This window comes from Pinus tabuliformis, chromosome X, assembly GCF_031772625.1.
Source record: "Pinus tabuliformis cultivar Carrire ecotype Pingquan chromosome X, CPIR1, whole genome shotgun sequence".
NCBI classification, from domain to species: Eukaryota; Viridiplantae; Streptophyta; class Pinopsida; order Pinales; family Pinaceae; genus Pinus; species Pinus tabuliformis.
The window spans coordinates 1,344,229,565-1,344,250,711 of NC_142308.1; the positions used below are offsets into that span (position 1 = coordinate 1,344,229,565).

The following is a 21,147-nucleotide window of genomic DNA, read 5'->3' on the forward strand; positions in this document are numbered from 1 at the left end:
TTCTTGGAGGTATTCTTAGCTAATTTTGGAGAGCTTTGGCAGCTATTTTTCAGGCAGTAAAAATTACCCAGCTGTAGAGGGTGCTCACACAAATTGGGGGTGATTTTGGAAGGTTGGAATTAGGCCCAACCCTTTTTGGGTTTGTTGAGGAGAGGCCAAGACTAATTTTGCTGAATTTTCTGAGCACTCTAGCGGGTTCAAACATGTGTCTCTTTCCAACCAGTAGCTCTTGGTAATTTGCTCCATTTTGTGGGTTTCTAGTGTGAAGGATTGAGATCAATTCCTTTCTGGGTCCTGTGCGAAAAATTAAGAGGAAGCTACAAAAACAATTTCAGGCCAATTCGAGCATTCCAGCAGTAGTGGCACAATTTATGGGCAGCGCAAAGGCAGTTTGGGGGTCGAAGTTTCTACTCATTGGGGCATCTTTCTCACCTTGGGTTTGCTTCAACTTGCTTATGCAAGCCCAGGTGCACTTGTTCCTTGTTATTGTACTCCCATTTATTCCAGATTTTTAATAAAATGGCTCAATTGTTGTTCTAAAACTTGTATTGGGTGTTTTGGTGCCTTGTGTGTAAAGATTTTTGGTCGTTTTCTAGTTCATGCTTCATTTATTCATTGCATAATTCCATTAGGAACATTACATCATTACATCAGATGATTTTCTGATGAAGTACATGAGTATTAAATGAGGAGTTCAATATCTTCCTTATATAGAAAAAATGAGAGGATCAAACCCCTCCAAGTGGAAAATAATGACTAGTTCCTTGATTGCTTGATTCTTGTCCAAATAATTTGATCCGTTGATCTTCTTGAAAAAATTCGATCTCCTTAGTTGATGGAGAATTTTTTTTTGATCCCAATCAAAATTTGAATTTTATTCCTTGATTTTGAGGAAAAATTCGAATTCCACATTAAACCCCCTTTTCTTAGTCCAAAAATTAATATTTTGAACTTTAACCTTCAAAAAATCTTCTTTGACTTAACCACCATGGTCCAAAGGGTCAATTTCTCTTAAAAATTTGATTTTTCCCTTGATGGATTACCCCAAAAAATTAATTCTTTTTTGATCCATGAAGTTTTGACAGTTTTCCACTTCGAGTGAATTTAAGTTCTTTCAAATTATTTTTAAACACAATTTAATTAGTTTTTTGGCTAATTATTTTCTTTTATTTTTGCCAGAAAAATTAATTAAAAGACTCTAGAGTGGAATTACACATTTTCCACCCTCAAAGTGGGTGTAAAAAATATTTTGGCAAGGGTGTTCTAATTATGAGGAACCATTCACCAAAAATATTCCTAGGCAATGCTTTTACATCAAGATATTGCAATAATTCAACATTTAGAAGGGGGATTTACAATAGACACATAATCCCTTCGCCATATTCTGTGACACAAGACATATGATCTAGTATAATAAATATTAAAAATACATAGACTTGATAACTCAAGGACTTACCTAAGACCTCACCAACGAGCTCCACCCTAGCTTTGGGGTATATCTGGGAGAGAAACTCTACCAATTATCTGTGTTTACAAACACAAATAATTTGGGGAGGTTAAAAAACTCCCTAGAGTGAAGCCCTTTGAGAAGAATCATAAGCTTACCTAGGTGTTGTTACATGGTTTAATAGTCATACTAGAATCATTTACAATAAAAACACAAAATTTGGGATTACAATGATAAGTTGGCGGCTTCGTGATGATAATGACTTTGAAAAAAATTATACTTCTAACAAGTACTCTGCTTCTTGGAACAATTGACATAAGGTGTGGTCAACATGACTCATGCAAATGGTAGGGGAATGTGGCATATCATCATAAAGGAGCAATATGTAGGGCTAGTAGCTGGTCAACTATCCAAGATAGGAGAAAATTAAATTCTTGGTTAATTTTTGCATGTTGAATATATCTTCCTTGAAATTCATAGGAGATCTCCTAGTGTGCTTCTCCTATTTAATTTCTCCCATCACAAAAAAGATAGATAGGGTTTATTTAAATGGAAACAAGATATTTTCTCCCCTTACTCCAATCATTTGTCTTTTTATCTTTTGAAATCTCCCTAAAGACTCCATCACCCAAGTAGGATTAGGCATAGGCAACCTTTGTGTTGATCAACAACTTTGATATACTAAACATTTTTCTTCTTTTCTAATTTTCTAGGCCTTTTAAGACAAGTCAGTAGGGCATTTAACTAGGGCTTAATTGATTTAGGGCACTTGTAGATGAGTGTTTGTGGTAATAAAACCTAGGATTATCTTGGTGATCCTTTTAAGTTGAAATCTAGCCTTTCAACTTCAGGCTTAATTGGAAGGTTTGCTTTATTATTTTGTTGATCTTACTTCTAAGTAAACCCTTTCTTTGATTTTTATGTACCTAGGTTCTCCTTTATTGCTACATTCAAGAAACCCTAGGTCATATGTCTTTATTAAGTCTAGGTGCATGATACATTGTTCCTAATTAAGAAGAATCAAGCCTTTGTCCATTAAAGAGTGTCTTTACCAAGCCTATACTTTTGTCACCTTGAACCATATAACAAAGAATATCCTCTTTGGTGATCACTGGGAAGCCTTCCTTGTGGTGAAATTCTACTAAAGAGTAGGAGGAAGACTGTTGAGGTGACAATGGCAATCTACCTCATTGTTGCAACAAGATTTGGCCCTTGTCTTGTGAGTCTTCTCACAAGACCTCCTAGATTTTGAGGCAACATGGATCATTCTCCCCTAACCCTTGCTTGTGTTCCTCCTTATGTAACCACTCAAGTGCTCTCTCCATTATAGACCTCTAGGTGTTTACACTCCCCCATGCAAATTATACACACACACATCAATGTAAAGCAAAACCATCAAATGCCAAGTATGCAAAGTTTTCTCATGTATATAGTATGTAATGGTGACCATAGAAAAATGGCACCATGTGTGATACATATTCGAAAGAAGATACATTAACATCAAGGCTCTAAATGGCCTTGAGAATCCAAAAAACATGATGCTACAACAAATAACTGCATCTTATCAAAATCATCCCCTACATTGGGATCCTCATTATTAGTAGCATCCTTTAACCCCTCATATAGCCTTTGCCTTGATCCTCTAGGAATATCAATACTGGTGCTTGGTGTTACTTGTGGTTCCAAGTCCATTCACTTTGTTGTTGCTCAAGTTGACACCCTTCAATTTTGCTGAAATTGGCTATCCCAAGGTTAAAATGAGGCATGGAGCTTAACATGCCTAATTGGTGGTTTTGGCTTGAAAGAAGGATACATTTTTGTTAAAGTCATGATAGATGAGTTCAACATTTAGTACCACCAACAGTGGGGTACATAGAGGGTTTGATTCTCTTGATTAATGCCAATCCCATACCCTCTTACATCATAGAATCCAATTGTGAAATGTTGCAAGCCCATCGATCCTGAAATGTTGAAATCAGTGTTGAAAATATCGGTATCGGCAATATATCGGCGAGGGTCCTGAAAACATCTTATCGGCAATATCGGCGAAAATATCAGCAAAATATCGGAAAATATTGGCAAACATAAAAAATCAAAATTTTCAGATTTTTAAGCATATAAAGCAATAATGATATTTAGCTGATATTTTCAAAATATGGCGATATTTAGCCGAGATTTTGAAAATATCGTGATATTTTCAAATCTGAAAATATCACGATATTTACCTGCTGAAATATCATTTGCCTGGAAATATCGTGATATTTCGCGAAATATCGCTGATATTATCAATACTGGTTGAAATCTTGAAAATTGTTATGTCTACTGAATTCTGAATGGGATATGAGATTCTATTTTCTTCATATTAATTTCACTATATCTTATTCTATGCCATGTTACTACCATATACTCCATTGAATATATACCACTATATATATAAATGCCATGCCATTAGCATCTATGACAAGATATCAGAACAGTTCGGATGTTAAACATATAAACGGCTTCATTGCCAATAATTACATGACAAAATTCCACTTGCTTTGGTGACTACATCAACTGCAAACACAGCATTGCCAGAATCATCGTTGTCCTCTAATTAACATTTCTCGAGAATTGAATATTGGCAGTTATGGCTTCCAACAGAAAATAAAGTAAAACAAATTGACCAAAAACAATCAAATTTTGGCTTATGTTGGCCTTGTTTGATGATTTTTTTGAAAAAGTTGCAATGTTTCCTAAAATTGTAATTTTTCCAATTTTTTGTGAACAATCAATTTTTTCTAGGCAATTTTTCATTTTTGCCTTCAACTCGTGATTTTTCACTAATTTTTTCCTGATATTTTAGTGATGTTTTCAACTATGTTTAGGATACCAAAGTGGAAGCAGTGGCACATTAACAATACTGCTTTATTGGTGTTTGTTACTATTTGGACATATCTTACCATGACACCAGAGTTGTCATATGGCTTGAGAGAAAAAATTAAGGGATGATAACATTGTTGGTCGGAGCATATTCTAACATGTTTATTGAACATAATCATTAGAACTTGAAATGTTTACTTTTCTGTGGTTGTTATACTGGATACAATCTACTGTGCTGAAATTCAGACTCTTATATGTAAAGCTTGCAAAGTTTGAAGTGTTACTCTTACTAATGCTTGTTCTGGTGTTTATACCAGGGGCATCTTGAGAATTGCAGCAACTGCAAAGAATGTGTATGATATGAAGAAGGTAAGAACCAGCTTAGTTTGTTTGAGAGTTTCCAGTATTATCTATTTGCCAGGTGTAATGCAAGTCAATCTGTGTTATAACTGATATCTGCAGCTTGTTCTATATTATTTGTATATGTATGACAAGGGTGCCCAAGATTCACTGTCGAATTGCAAAATCTCCTATATAAATAGCTTTGCAGCAAAGGAACTTCTGCCTGAATTGGTTCTCCATTCAGATTTTGCCCTTTACATGCCTCAAGCTGTCAACATCCATCCTGAGCGCTACCTTAAGGTACAAGTATATTACCTGCCTAGCTTCTAATATATATTTATGATTCAGTTTTTGAAAGATGATAGACTTTAACAACAAAAATTTCCACTTTTTCATTTCAACATGCTCAATTTACAAGTTTACTGTAATGAACTATATAGCATTTATTTAAAGTGCAGGCCCTGTTTATGGCATGTCAAAGAAAAGCTAGGGATTTATCAGCTTCACGAAGTTCAGGAACTCAGGTGTCATTGCACAAAAGAAATGTTGGTAGTCTCCTCGAGTTTTCAGGTGATTTAATTGATATGGCACTACCTATATCACTCTTACCTATTCTAATCAGCTTTGTTAGCAATTGCTTTGTTTGCATTATTCTAATGTGAATGCAAGCTGACTGTTTCCATGGAATCATAAATATGGTGACACCTCCTAATATTTACGGGACTGCTATGATCACCCACACCTTTCCCAAACTTTATGCCACAGCCCTTGATCTTTTGCTTATTCACCTGGTTCAGCAGGGATGGGTGTAAGGCTCGAGGCTAGGTCAGCTTTAGGAGAGACTACCAGGTAATGGATCACCTAATTAATCTCTGGGATATCATTGAGGAGGCTAGACAGAGGTCTTCAAAATTCTATTGCTGCTTTGTTGACTTCTGAAAGGCTTTCACATGGTTGCTAGACACTTACTCATGGAGAAACTGTGAAAAATCAGTTACCCGATTTGTACTGCAGCAAACTGATGATATTTCTCCTATTTGTTAAATTACTTTCAACAAATTATTTGCAGTTTTCTACGGCAAATACCGAAATACATACACTGCAGCCTACACAAAATAAAATATTGCGGAAACTAAATACTGCACTGGAGAGAAATAAACACACACACAATTACACTGTTGTTTTTGGACAAACATCCCCAGAAAAGACTCAATGTGGGAAAATTGGTGCAGCAATTGAGGGTTTTTATTATTATGCAGTAGTAATCTAAGCACAAATCATTAGATGCCCAAACTGGCAATTTGATACAGAGAATAAACTGGCAAAGAGGTAGTGAGAAAAATCCCACACTGTCACTGGCGATCCAAATCTGATCGGAGCTCTGGATGGCTAGCCCCATGCTGCCTCTGCATCACAGCCTCTAGAGACTGCGTCACCTCCTCCTCTAATCTTCCGCTGGCTGGAAACGCGACCCTCTGGCACTCCGGTCTCACACCCCAGCTTCTGGCACTAGATCTTGACTGCTCCTCAGCAGAATTTTGGACTCCCTCTGAAGCATTGTGTTGCCTCTGCGTGGCACTGCGTTGTCTCTCTGAACCTCTCTCTGCCTTCTCTGCCTTGCACTCCTCGGAACTGGAAAATCTCCTCCAGTCTACTATCCCTACCCCTCTCTCACTGCTTCAACTTTACTGAATCACTTCCGGCAACTCACAGCTGCTACTCAGGAAATCGACTTCCCAACAAAATCGAACTGCACAAGTGTGTTCTCCAAGTGCCCATCGAACTCCTTATAATCTCTCGTTGGAGCACCAACAGCCAAGATTAAAACATAATCAATGGCTAAGATTAACTGGGAGTTGATCCTCGTCTTCTTCTAGAAGATTCGCACCATATTTAATTAATACCTTTTAATTAACCAGATTTCCTAAGTTTAGACTTAGGGAACCATTTTAAAAAGTTAATTATTTTAATTAAATCATCTCTAGGTAGAATTTTCCCAAATGACTTCTAGGTATTGGAGAATGCATGTGTCTTAGCCTCTCTGCAAAATCTCAAGGCTAGAGCACATCCGATGCTACAAAAATTAACAGAAACTTCATATATTAGGGCATGCATATTCTCCTTGTTAGTTGTGATGTTTCTGCATGACACTTGTGGGTTGTTTTCACACCTCTTAGGGGCTTGTTACCGCTCAATTTAGCAGGGGTCCTAGGAGGGGTTCCTAAGGGACTACTACTAGATCAAGTGGTGACAATGGGACAAAGACCCACTGTCAACCTTAGTCGAAGTCCCCTGCTCTTTACAGACCTTGATCGATGGGAGGAGGTCCAATATAAAGGAAATCACTTGAATGATAGGATCAATGGCAAGGTATAATGTAATTTCCAAGGCTCATTCAAAGGAGAGGCTCAATTAATGGTTCAAATGCTTAAAGGAAAAGTTGAAAGGCTCCCCAAGAAAGACCTATGAAGGATGACCTCGGGCTTAGTGCTAAAAATGATGAAAGATAACCAAGAGATAATTGCTTAGTTATTAGATGACAAGAAGATAGATGCTCTTAAGAAAAAATGATCAATATGACAAAGATAAAATTATCATCCACAATAGATTTTAACCGTGAAACAATAATGACAATGATGGCAAGTAAAAGAGATTAGAGCACTTATCCAAAATGTTACTTGGAATAATTAACCAAGGTTTTCTTCAACACTTATATGAGACTATACAAGAATGAAAAGGATATTAATGACAATTGCCCAAGAGATACACAATTAGATGATCAATGTTCTCAACACCATTAGCAAATTTCCAAGTTATGTCAATCAATTATCACAATGCCAAATTTAATGTGTAGCAATTAGATCTTAATGTAATTTTGAAAGGACAAGAAATGCCAATATCCAATAATTCCTTGAATTACCAATTTAAGCGATATTAACCTTTCGACAAGATAATATCTTAGGATTTTGTGCTTATGTGAGTGAAGTTATTAAGTGCAAGATTATGAACTTTAGGATTATGAAACTCACAAGAAAACAGATGTTAGATCTCTTGAACAATAGGAGCAATGTAACAATTAAACTAATGGTAAATTTGCTTCAACTATCCTTTACACAATATGCTATCAAACACTTCAAGAAACCCTAGGTAACTTATGTTCCAATTAACATGAGCAAAATGAACTTTTGTAACAGCAGTGCCAAATATGCCAAAACAGTCCCAAAGTTATCTCTTCTTTCTAATTTAGATGAGAGCGCTTAAGATGAAATGCAAGCAATGAGAAGATGCTTATGTCACTGTTACATATCAGACCTTAGTATGCTAATGACAGAACAATTTTCATGAAATAAGCCCAACAGTTATTTACCCAATTTGTGCAATTCACTTAGCAATGTGTTAGATGAATTATCAATTAAATTTGAACCACTTAGATGAGTTATATTTCACTGCTATCAAGTGATTATCTGGCTGTAAATAAAACAGTGAGGAAGTGAGTGTTAGATGAAGCAAACCAGTAGGCCCTTAGGCCTTGGAGATGACCCACTTGCTTGCCCAAAATTCTTCTAGGGAGAAAACTACCTCCAATCACAACAATTTGATCCAAAATCTCTGCAAAACACTAACTATTAGCTCAAAAACCAAATGTTAACCAAATCAGCAATGGAATGAGGCAAAGAGGGCAAGAAGCAAGGGCTAGAGTGTTGAGAATTCAATAGGGCAGTAATTATGTTAATTCACTTTAGCTTGATAATTGTTTGTGTTACCTTTTTCCTAATTAGCTTTGTTCATTATTATTACAGTGTGAGATACATCAAACAACTACCAAAACAATAAGAATAGTGACACCATATATAGGTTGCAAGCTAGGGCCAAAACCCCTCCTCTTGAGGGGAAAAACCTTAAATCTCTTCTCTTCTTATAGATCTTTCAATTGACGAATACCATGACCTAGTGACTTAGACAAATACCCTCCAAGATCAAGATCAAATCGGCCTCCCACTGCAAGGACTTCGACCTCCTATTGTAGATCTGAAATTATGTCTCCCAGCAACTACTGCAACTACTGTTACTCCTCTTAGAGACTTCGATCTCCTTCGTATAGCCTTCTCTTCCCTTCGCTTGCCTTTTTTTGAGAATTAGGGCTAGTTAGACACCCTAAGTGACCTTCGCTTGCCTTCCCTTCTCTTTCTTCCAAGATCGAACCAAAGATAGTCCTAGCACAAAAACCCTAACTTTGACTTTCACAAGAGAGAGAGAACTAGCCCAAGCATTTAAACTTCTTCAACTTCCTCTTCGTTCCTTCTTCTTCGACCTTTCTTCTTCCTCTTCTTCTCATAGAATGAGATGAGTGAGTGTGTCTAATGGAGGACGAGTTCCTCTCTATATATAGGCTTCTTTCAAAGGTAGATGTGGCTCTTCATGTAGGCCGACTTGACAGCTTCTAGGCCGACTTCATCTTGGAGGTATTTTGACACTTTAAAGACAATAAGATTTCTTTACAAGATACAATGTGCCCATAGGGTCTTCAATATATGACAATGACTCTTAAACCTAGGACAAACCCTAGAAGCATTCAATGGGTGCTTGAATAAAAGAACTTGAACATGAAACCCATGCTCCAATAATAATTTATTTTCATTTTATTTACAAGAGTACATTTCATACTTATCAAGACCGAACCTAGTTACACATTTTTCAACCCTCCCTTTTAACTAGGGAGGTATTCATAAGAGGTACATGGTCATTCTCAATCTCAAGAGATCTCATAAAAAGAGTCGGATTGGTAACCCATCTGTCTAGCATCATATCAACCAGCATTGTTACATAGCAAGGCCTTGACTAACAACTCTATCCACGTGATCAAAGCACAATGCTGGTGAGACCAATGATTTATTAACCATAATCATTGTCTCTTAAAGTACACACTCCACCCAGGCGTTCACCAAGTATGACCTTCCTTTGGACTATTCTTATCTTGGATAGCTAGTCCTCAAAGAATATCGGTCCACGACTACTCTTGTCTTGAATGCCCTATTAGTTTTTGGTAGCATCGGAAATGCTCTAGCCTTGATAATTGGTGGAGAGACTAAGGCACACGAGTTCTAAAGAACCCAGAAACTGTTTGGTGAAATTCCACCTGGTTGTATTTTATTAAAATAATTAATATTTTTAATGGAGTTCCTAAGTCTAAACTTAGGGAAATTAAAATATTAATGGGTATTAATCAAATTATGGGTGAGAATGATCTAGAAGGTGGATCAAATCGTGTTTTAATCTTAGCCGTTGATTAGAGACTTAATCTCGATCATTGAAGACTCAACAGGAAAAGTATAAAATGGAGGCTTACGGTTCATTTGGAAATACACACGGAGAGAACAAATTGATCTAGAGTTCGATTTTTAGTGCTAGGAAGCTGAGAAATTCGAACTAAATGATCATTCAGCAGTAGAGGGGCAGTGAGAATCCGGAAGGAGTTTCTGGAGAATGCTGAAGAGAGGCGAAGAGAGCTTGCAGAGGGGCAGCGCAGCAGTCGAGAGAGCTGATGCTGGGCCAGTCGGGCCCACACAATCCTAATGTAGAGCCAGAAGGGCCAGCGCAGAGCAGAAAAGTTGCCTGTCACGCAAAATCCAGAGCTGTCGGAGTAGTCGGAAGAGCTGATGTAGAGGGCAAAGAAGGTGGCGCAGGGCTAACGTAGAGCCAACGCAGAAATAGTCAGGGTTAGCCAGTCTTGTGCCAGATCATCTAGAATTCTGCCGAGTGAAGTGAGGTAAAACTCACTCAGATTCTCCGCCAATATTTTCTCTGTAAAGGATTGCTAGATGAGCATCCTAGATTTGTATTCAGATATTTCTCCTGCATAGTAATAAACCCTCAGAATTGTTGCACCAGTTTTCCCACGTTAGGTTTTTCCGAGGACTATTGTGTCCAAAAATAAGTGTGTTTTCTGTATCTTGTTCTTTGCTCTATTTTCTGTTTCATGAGATCACAATTCAAATATTTAATTAGTGTAGGTTGCAGAAGTAATTTGCTTCAATATTCAGAAGAATAACTTGATGAATGTAATTTAAAAATCAAGTAGGTGAAGTAGATTCAGATTTGCTGCAGTAGGGGTTCCTTCGAGTGTAGGAATTTTCACATGGTATCAGAGGATTGATTTTGAAACAGAAAGAGCAGATCCAGTGCTGAGCAGTGAGGCCGAAAGCTGCACTTGGCAGCAATTCGAATCCCCTTGAAGGGATTGCGCAGTCCTTGTCGGGAAGCAGATACGAGGAAATCTCTCTCTGAGTGAGACGACAAAGAGGTACGATTTCCAGTTCGTGAGTTTGCAGAGGTAGAGGGAGTGACGCAAAACCTCAGCGTAGTGCTTGAAGGGCGCAATTTCTGTCGAGGCAGAAATCCGTTGGAAAAAAGCGAAGACACGTAGAAGGGGAATTTTCTCATCGGAGAACTTTCCGCCAAAAAGTTCGAACTTCTCACTTGTTGAGCAGTGCTAAGAAGTGACTAGAGGAATCAGTTTGACAATAGGGTAAGATGGCATCGCATGGGCTCAGAGATCAGGACAGGTTGGAAGGAGCTTCCAACTATGTCATATGGAAGACCAGAATCATAGTTGTTATGGAGGAACATGATCTCGAGACCTACGTCAATAGTGTTTTAGTTGTTCCTACTGACAACGATCAAAAGAAGAAATACAAGGCCGAGTAGGGGAAGGCAAAGAGGTTCATTCTCGATGGAGTTCGAGATCACGTGGTCTCACACTTGAAGGGCAAGGATACAGCCCGAGAAATGTGGGAAGCCTTGCCTTCTCTGTATGAAGGCTCTTCCGAACAGCGGAAGATGTACTTAGAGTAGAAGTTGCAGCAGCCCTTGATGCAAAAAGGAGAAGGGGTGAACCTCTATCTTCAACGTCTTCATGACACTAGAGACCAGCTTGCTGTAGTAGGGTCCACTCAACCAATCGCGATGGTGAGGATAGCCCTAAATGGAGTCTCAAATGAATGGCAAGTTTTTGTCCAAAGCATATTGGGCAGAGAAAAATTATATTCATGGGAGGAGATGTGGGCGGCTCTTCAACAGGAGGAGTTAAGGAGGGACCTAGTGAAGGTCAACCTCAGTGGCAGCAGTGGGAGTGGCACGAAGACGAAGGAGGAGGAGGAGAATGCAGCTCTAGCATTGAAGGGACAACAAAAGCCGAAGCAAAAGAAGGACATTTTGAAGGTAAAATGTTTCAGTTGTGACAAGATGGGCCACTATGCATCCCAGTGTCCTTTGAAGAAAAAGGACAAGGATGAGAAACATGATCCTAAGGCTGCTTCAACAAAGATTTACGAGGATGAGTTTGCCATGAGTTCCCATGCATCTCCAGGAGGGAGATGGGGCGATATTGAGCTGTAGTCGGGAGGACTACATGTGGGTAGGATCCTTGAGGAGTCCACCTCTTGGATCAATTCCTTGCTACGGGAGCCCAAGATTCAGTAGTAGCGAGATGGACTTAGTGTCAGATGATGCAGTGGATTGTTTAGAGGACAGATGCAGTGGCTGGGGACTAGAGATTGATCAATGCAGAGCAAGGTTGGCAGCAATGCAGTTGGCACAATGCAGGAGTCAGCAGTAGCGCAGAAGATTCAGAGGGTTAGAATTAGCAGTAGTCAGATTCCAACATTCATTGTATTATGTTGAACACAATTAACTTCAACTAATTCTGGATTTTTTCAGTTGCTTCTCTCAACAACAGAGTTGCAATACAGATGCAGTGTGAGCAGTGGCAGTGCTAGCAGCATAGCAGATGCAGCGTTTCTGAGGGAGCTGTAGTATAGATGCAACAGTGGAAGTGGCAGTGCCGTGGACAACAGTATAGGAGTAGTAGCAACACAGTGTTGGTGGCAGCAGCAGTGCAGAAGGAGATGCTTTAGAAACAGAGCAGAATGCAGGTGGACATTGTTGCTAGAGCACTTTCCTCGCTAAGGGGGAGTGTTAGTTTTTGGTAGCATCAGAAGTGCTCTAACCTTGAAAATTGGTGGAGAGGCTATGCCACACGAGTTCTAAAGAACCCAGAAACCATTTGGTGAAAATCCACTCGAATTGTATTTTATTAAAATAGTTAATATTTTTAATGGAGTTCCTAAGTCTAAACATAGGGAAATTAAAGTATTAATGGGTATTAATCAAAATATGGGTAAGAATGATCTATAAGGCAGATCAAGTCATGTTTTAATCTTATTCGTTGATTAGAGACTTAATCTCGGTCGTTGAAGACTCAACAGGAAAAGTATAAAATGGAGGCTTGGGGTTCATTTGGAAATACATAGAGAGAACGAATTGATCTAGAGTTCGATTTCTAGGGCTAGGAAGCTGAGAGATTCGAACTAAGTGATCATTCATCAGTAGAGGGGCAGTGAGAATCTGGAAGGAATTTCCGGAGAATACTGACAGAGCGGCAAAGAGAGTTTGCATAGAGGCAGTGCAGAAGCCAAGAGAGCTAACGTTGGGCCTGCGCAGTCCTGATGCAGGGCCAAAAGGGCCAACACAGAGCAGAAAATTTGTCTGTCACGCAGAATCCAGAATTGTCGGGAACTATCAGGAACTGTCGGGAGAGCTAATGCAAAGGGCAGAGAAGGTGACGCAGGGCTGACGCAGAGCCAGTGCAGAAATAGTTGGGGTTAGCCAGTCTTGTGCCGGATCAGCCGAAATTCTGGCGGGTGAAGTGAGGTAAAACTCACTCTGATTTTTCGCGAGTATTTTCTCTGTAAAGTATTGCTAGATGAGCATCCTATATATTTCTCCTACATAATAATAAACTCTTAGAACTGCTGCACCGATTTTCCCGCAATGGGTTTTTCCAGGGACTATTGTGTCCAAAAATAAGTGTGTTTTGTGTATCTTGTTCTTTGCTCTGTTTTCTATTTCATGTGATCAAATATTTAATTAGTGTAGGCTGCAGAAGTAATTTGCTTCAATATTCAGAAGAATAACTTGATGAATGTAATTTAAATATCAAGTAGGTGAAGTAGATTCAGATTTGCTGCAGTAGGGGTTCCTTTGAGTCTAGGAATTTTCACATGCCCTACCACATTCTCAAAGAGTATCGAATGCCAGATGGTTACCCAATCCTCCATTCTTTCTTCCAAATGAATACAAGAATGTATTGTATATCTCTCCCTCTCAATTAGGGAGGATACGTCAACCAAACCAAGCTTGTCTCTCAAATATACAAGCTTCTTGTTTGGAAGTGACTTTGTCAATATGTCAGCTACCCGCTCATCAGTGGAGATACACTGTAGTTGCAGCACACCATTTTGTACTAGCTCTCGAATATAGTGATACTTGTTGTTTATATGCTTTGCCTTTCCATGAAACACTGGATCTTCAGACAAACGTATACAACTGATGTTATAACAAAGTATCACTGTAGAGTTCATCGGTCCTTCAAACAGGGCAGATAGCAACTTCCTCAACCATATAGCTTCTCTACTGACTTCGCAGGTTGCACATATTCAACCTCAGCACTACTCAAAGCAACTGTGTCCTGCTTTCTGCTTATCCATGAGACCATGGAGGATCCCAAACTAAAACATCCTATCGTAGTACTCCTTCCATCTTGTTCACTGCCTCCCCAATCGGAATCTGAATATCAAATCAATTGGACATCATTCCTTCTATCATACTTCAGACAGTAGTGGATGGTTCCTCGCAAATATCTCAGAATATGTTTTGCTGCTACCCAATGATCATGCTTCGACTCCACTTGGAATTGACTGAGAACATTTACTGCAAAGCATATGTTTGGTCGAGTATTCACCAAGTACATCAATGAGCCAATAAGTTGCCTATACTTGGAAGGATCCACAGGGCTAGATTCGGAACTCCTTAGTCTCTTCAAGTTTGTGATCATCAGAGTGGTCATAGGTTTGCAATCCATCATGTCAAACCTTTTCAGTATCTCGATCACGTACTTTCCTTGACCCAAATAAACTTCATCAGGTCCTTGCCAGACTTCTAGTCCCAAATAGTAATGCATCAACCCAAGATCCTTCATGTCAAATTTTGCTGCTAGTTGCTTCTTACATTCTTCAATTCGACCTTCTACACCTGTCAAGAGAAGATCATCTACATACAGAAGAATGATTATAGGTTCACCATCTACAACCTTAATATAAAGGTTTGAATCAATAGAGCTTTTTTTGAAGCCTATTCTTTGTAGGCGTGCGTCCATTCTAGCATACCATGCCCTTGGTGCGTGCTTGAGGCCATATAATGCTTTCTTCAATCTGCAAACATATGCCTTCCTATCTTTAACTTTGAATCCCAAGGGTTGCTCTATATAGACTTCTTCATCTATTGTGCCATTTAGAAACGCAGTCTTGACATCCATTTGGTGGATGTTCCATCCCATCGATGCTGCCAAAGAGACTAATGATCGAATCATTGTATATCTTGTTGTTGGAGCAAATGTCTCTTCATAGTCGATGCCTTCAAGTTGAGAGAAGCCTCTAGCCACAAATCTTGCTTTATACTTATCTATACTTCCATCAACTGCATGTTTGATCTTATAGATCCACTTGGAAGTAACCACAGATTTGTCTTCAAGCCTAGGTACGATCTCCCAGACTCCATTCTTCATTATAGATTGATACTCTTCATTCATGGCATCCTTCCATTCTCGATTATTTACAACCTCTTCAAAGGAGGATGGTTATGCTTCTATCAGTTTTGTCATGTATGCAGCATATCCAGAATATCTCTTGGGTTTCTTGCTTTCTCTAAATGAGTTGTTGGTCTCCATGACCTTCTGCATCAAGTAGTGTAGATTTCAACCAATTAGGTCTTTTCCTTGTTTCAGGGATGACCATAGGTTGAACAGGTTCACAAGGACCTTCTTCTTCATGGTGTGATTCTTCTTTCCCTTGGTCAACTTCCTCCTCAAATATTAGAAGTTCTTCATCATCAGAGTCTATGGAAAGTTCCTTTGATTTCTTGAATGCTATGCTCTCATCAAATATGACATCACAACTGACTTCTATGTGATGTCCATCTTTCATGTAGATCCTATAAGCTTTTGATGAGTTGCTATACCCAACAAATGTTCCCTTCATGCCGAAAGGATCCAACTTCTTTCTTTTGTCCTTTGGTATATGGATATATACAGGACACCCAAAGATCCAGAGATGATCTATAGATGACTTCTTTCCAATGAACACTTCTTCTGGAGTTTTGTTGTCTAGAGATCTGTGGGGACTTTGATTCTGAATGTAGACAACTGTCTTCGTGGCTTCTCCCCACAGAAACTTAGGTAGATCTTGATCGTGTAACATTGCTTTTACACTTTCTTCAATGGATCTATTCTTTCTTTCTGCAACTCCATTTTGTTTGAGATTATATGGGACTATCAACTCCCTCTTAATCCCAAACTCCTTACAGAATGCTATAATTTCTTTGGATGTGTATTCTCCTCCATTATCAGATCTTAGTATCTTGATTCTTCTTTCTGTAAGGTTCTCCACTTCAGCTTTGAATTCTTGAAATTTTGTAAATACTTCGTCCTTGGTTTTCATTAAGTAAACCCAGGTCTTTCTTGAATGATCATCTATAAATGTGACATAATATAGATGACCTCCAAGTGATTTAGGAGTCATAGGGCCACATACATCGGAGTGAATGAGATCCAAGATTTCTTTTGACCGTGAAGCACTGCTTCCAAATGGTCTCTTGGTATTCTTACCCAATGCACATCCCTTACAAACACCTTCATGATCTTCCTTCAGATTAGGAATTCCATCTACTATGGAACTTAGAGTTGGAAGGATTTTGAAATGTAGATGACCAAATCTTCGATGCCAAAGTTCACATGGGCTAATTTCAATGTGAACTAGGGCTTGGGCCACAGGAGATATCAGTCTGTAGAGTCTTCCTTCTCGAATGCCAATAACTTTGGCTTGATCTATACTTGAGTCTTTTCCCCAAACAACGACCTTTCCATCAATGAAGGCTATTTTATCTCCGTAAGACTTGAAATAGAAAGTAAGTTCTTGTGCAAACCTGGAACAAATAGAATGTTGTTGAGGTGAATGTTGCTTCCGTCTTCTAGCTTTATGGAGGTTGATCCAATGCCTTTCACGGGATAGCTCTTGTTATCTCCAAGTTCCACTGAGTAAGCATATTTTCCTTTTGATAAGGTCTTCAATCGATTGGAATGGCCAATCATGTGCCTTGATGCACCACTGTCAATTACCCAAATGTCTTCATCTTGGAATGTGCCAGAGAGAGCCGAGAAGAGACCTTCATTTGTTTCTTTGACTGATACCTTCTTTGAAGTAAATAAGAAACTCCATGCTTCCTTGATACCTTTCTTGAGATGGCTTGCGATCTTCTTGATGAGCTTCTTCACTGTAGAGGATATCTTCATGATGCCCTTAGATAACCTTAGCTCTGATACCATGTTGAGAATTCAATAGGGCAATAAATATGTTAATTCTCTTTAACTTGATAACTGTTTGTGTTACCTTTTTCCTTATTAGCTTTGTTCCTTATTATTACAGTGTGAGATACATCAAACAACTACCAAAACAATAAGAATAGTGACACAATATATAGGCTGCAAGCCAGGGCCAAAACCCCTCCTCTTGAGGGGAAAACCCTTAAATATATTCTCTTCTTATAGATCTTTCAATTAACGAATACCATTATTTAGTGACTCGGACAAATACCCTGCAAGATCAAGATCAACTTGACCTCCCACTGCAAGGACTTCGACCTCCTGCTGTAGATCCTAAATTCTGTCTCCCGGAAATTGTTGCAACTATTGCTGCTCCTCTTAGAGACTTCGATCTCCTTCGTATAGCCTTCTCTTCCCTTCGCTTTCCTTTTCTTGAGACTTAGGGCTAGTGAGACACCCTAAGTGACCTTCGCTTGCCTTCCCTTCTCTCTTTCTTCCAAGATCGAACCAGAGATAGTCCCAGCGCAAAAACCCTAACTTCGACTTTCACAAGAGAGAGAACTAGCCCAAGCACTTCGACTTCTTCGACTTCCTCTTTGTTCCTTCTTCTTCGACCTTTCTTCTTCCTCTTCTTCGCATAGAATGAGATGAGTGAGTGTGTCTAATGGAGGACGAGTTCCTCTCTATATATAGGCTCCTTTCAAGGGTAGACGTGGCTCTTCATGTAGGCCGACTTGACAGCTTCTAGGCCGACTTGATCTTGGAGGTATTTCAACACTTTAAAGACAAAATAAATGTTCTTTACAAGATACAATGTGCCCATAGGGTCTTCAATATATGACAATGACTCTTAAACCTAGGACAAACCCTAGAAGCACTCAATTGGTGCTTCTCCTATAAAATAAAAGAACTTGAGCATGAAACCCATGCTCCAATAATAATTTCCTTTCATTTTATTTACAAGAGTACATTTCATACTTATGAAGACCCAACCTAGTTACACATTTTTCAACATAGAGGAGGGCCAAAGGCCAACCCTAGGCCTAGGATGGGCAATGGCTAGGGCTAGTGGCCATGTAGGCCTACGCAAAGGAAGGAGGCTTTTAGGGCTAACGTCAAGGGTCAAAGATGCTATGATAGGGTTGATAAGGGACTCTAAGGGTTGTCATGAGGGTTGGGAGGCCTATCTAGGCCTGTGACTTTAAGAAGAAGGGCTTCAAGGGGGATTAGGGCTTTCCCAAGCCCACAATTTCAAGGGAATGTTGAGAATTCAATAGGGCAATGAATATGTTAATTCTCTTAACTTGATAATTGTTTGTGTTACCTTTTACTTATTAGCTTTGTTTGTTATTATTCCAATGTGCAATACATCAAACAACTACCAAAACAGTAAGAACAATGGCACAGTATATAGGTTGCAAGCCAGGGCCAAAACCCCTCCTCTTAAGGGGAAAACCCGTAAACCTCTTCTTTATCTTTCAGATCTTTCAATTGACAAATACCATGACCTAGACCCAGACAAATACCCCCCAAGATCAAGTCTACCATGGCCTCCTATTGCAATATCTTTGACCTCCCAGTGTATTTGAAATTCTGCTTGCCAGCAACTGTTGCTACGAGACTTCGATCTCCCTCTAATAGCCTTCCTCTTGACTTCACTTGCCTTGACTTGAGTCCTAGGGCTAGTAAGATGCCCTAAAAGACCTTTGCTTGCCTTCCCTTCTCTTCTGCTTCCAAAATCGAACCCAGAAGATCCAGCACAGAAAACCCTAACTTCGATCTTCCCAAAAGAATAGATAAGGCCTAGAAACTTTGACTTCTTCGACTTCCCCTTCTTCGCACTTCCTTCTTTGACTTCTCCTTCTTCGCACTTCCTTCTTCGACTAAGAGATGAGAGAGTGAGTGATCCAAATGGAGGACGAGTTCCTCTTATATATAGGCTTCTTCAAGGGTGGACGTGGCTCTTCATGTAGGCCGACTTGATAGCTCATTAGGCCGATTTGATCTTGGAGGTATTTTGACACTTTAAAGACAATAATTTTTTCTTTACAATTTACAATGTGCCCTAAGGTCTTCAATATATGACAATGACTCTTATACTTAAGACAAACCCTAAAAGCACTCAATTGGTGCTTGACCTATAAAATAAAAGAACTTGAGCATGAAACCCATGCTCCAATAATAATAATAATAATTTCTTTTTTGTTTTATATTTACAAGAATACATTTCATACTTATGAAGACCGAACCTAGTTACATATTTTTCAACAGGGAAAGCCCACTAGAGCTCACGGAGGGCTACGAAAAGGTTACGGCCCATTGAAAGAGGACAAGGGGAGCTGCGGCTAGGTTAATGGATGCACGACTAGGCCTTAAAGGCCTCAGAAAAAATCTCGGACCACTGCAAAACTAAAGAAAATTGGTTAGAGTACCAAAATCACCACAAAATGCCAAGATTCTTCCTTGTAGGGCCAACGTCTTCCTCTCTTAGTTGAGTGTTGAGCTTGGAGGGAAGCTAGAGGGTGGATCTTGCCTTCCAGGCCTAGATCCACCTTAAAACCCCAACAATTTTTCTTCAAGAAGGCTAGAAACCCTCACAAAATTGATATGGCTTGATAATTCACCTGCACAAATGAAATAAAATCTTCCCAAAACCCCAATATATACAGAGTCCAAAATAAACCTTGTTGTCGCCCGGATTGTACAGACACCGTGACAACCGCTCAGGGTGGGAGTTGTCACTCTGATCCCCGCCCACTCCTTTCTGGCTGTCTCTCGATAATAGGCTATGGGGGCAGTCCCTATGGAAATGAGGTGAAGGAAAATAAGTTGGGAACCAACTTGTTTGGGAGACATGGATGAGTGACCTAGCTACTTGGTAGAATTTAGCAAGATAAATGGAGTCACAATTCTTGCTTATTACAAATTTAGACCAAGTAACCGGATGGACACTCGCTGCTTAATATGATAGACTAACCTATATGAAGTGCAATCCTTAAGATCTAAGTATGATGCAAGGATCTTGGAAAATTTTAGATTAGATGTCTATTTTAAGTTGAACCTCTCCCTTAACTGTTTTGAAAAACAATCTTCAGAGTAGGTTGTGAGATGGAAGACTCCGACGCTGCAGAGACTATGGCTTTGACAACTGCAAGGTCACTGTTTTAACTACTAAGAAGGGTTGAATCTCTCAAGCTAATTGGAAAAGGGTTGCCTTAGGAGTCTATCAACCAACTTATGCTTGGGGCTAAATTATTAATGCAAACTAAGTCCTAGGATGCTTATGCAACAATTACGAGTGAAGTTATCTTGAGTTAAGATTGGTTTATGTTATTTAAATACTTAATGTGAATTATCTTATAGCATGAGTACTCAACAATGATGAGATAACAATCTTAAACAAGATAAGTGCTTAAAAAATACAAGTGTAAGCTTCAACTATAGGTTAAACCACAAGATGCTTAACAATTACAAGAACCTAGAGCAACTTAAATGATTACAAGATGCCAATCATAACTTATCAAGGATGATTCCAACAATATCATTTGTGATCTTATTATTCAATGCCAATTATCAAGAGATGTTCGATTAGATCCACAAGATATTAATATGCCCAAGAGATTCTTAACATTAAGATGATTTATGATTCAAGTGCTTTAGTGAGTGAGCTTTTTAGATATGAAATATGAATTCTTATAGCACATCAAATCACAAGCAGAACACAATGTTAGCCACTTCCACAATGTAAATGCTAGGAACAAGAAACAACAAAATATAAAGCTATGAAAACACTAATGTACTTTATGTTCCAATGACCTTTTTATGAGCAATAACTGACTATTGTGACAGCAGTAAGGAAAACACCTTAGATCCAAGAGATAACAAGCCAATAGTGACTAGATATGATCAGTGAGATGCCCAACAACTTGCCAAAGTAAAATAATGATTTTTAGCCCACCTTAAGATGCAGTATTCAGAAAAATTTTCAGATCTGATCTATTTATTACAACAGTAGAAAAAGATGAGAATAGTGAGTTATCTATGCTACAACAAGTTGCCAAAA

The 21,147-nt window shown here is 38.9% G+C and overlaps 1 protein-coding gene across 4 annotated transcripts in view; it reads left to right on the forward strand.

The window, feature by feature from the left end:
* The window catches only part of LOC149145045 (FAD-dependent oxidoreductase family protein), a 152,025-nt gene that overhangs the window by 106,287 nt on the left and 24,591 nt on the right, over positions 1-21,147 (forward strand). For all 4 annotated transcript variants that reach the window (XM_089449425.1, XM_089449426.1, XM_089449428.1 and 1 more), the window contains 3 exons: positions 4,627-4,678; positions 4,805-4,951; positions 5,110-5,221. In XM_089449425.1, the coding sequence (XP_089305551.1) occupies positions 4,627-4,678; positions 4,805-4,951; positions 5,110-5,221 (311 nt within the window). The remainder of the gene's footprint in view (positions 1-4,626; positions 4,679-4,804; positions 4,952-5,109; positions 5,222-21,147) is intronic.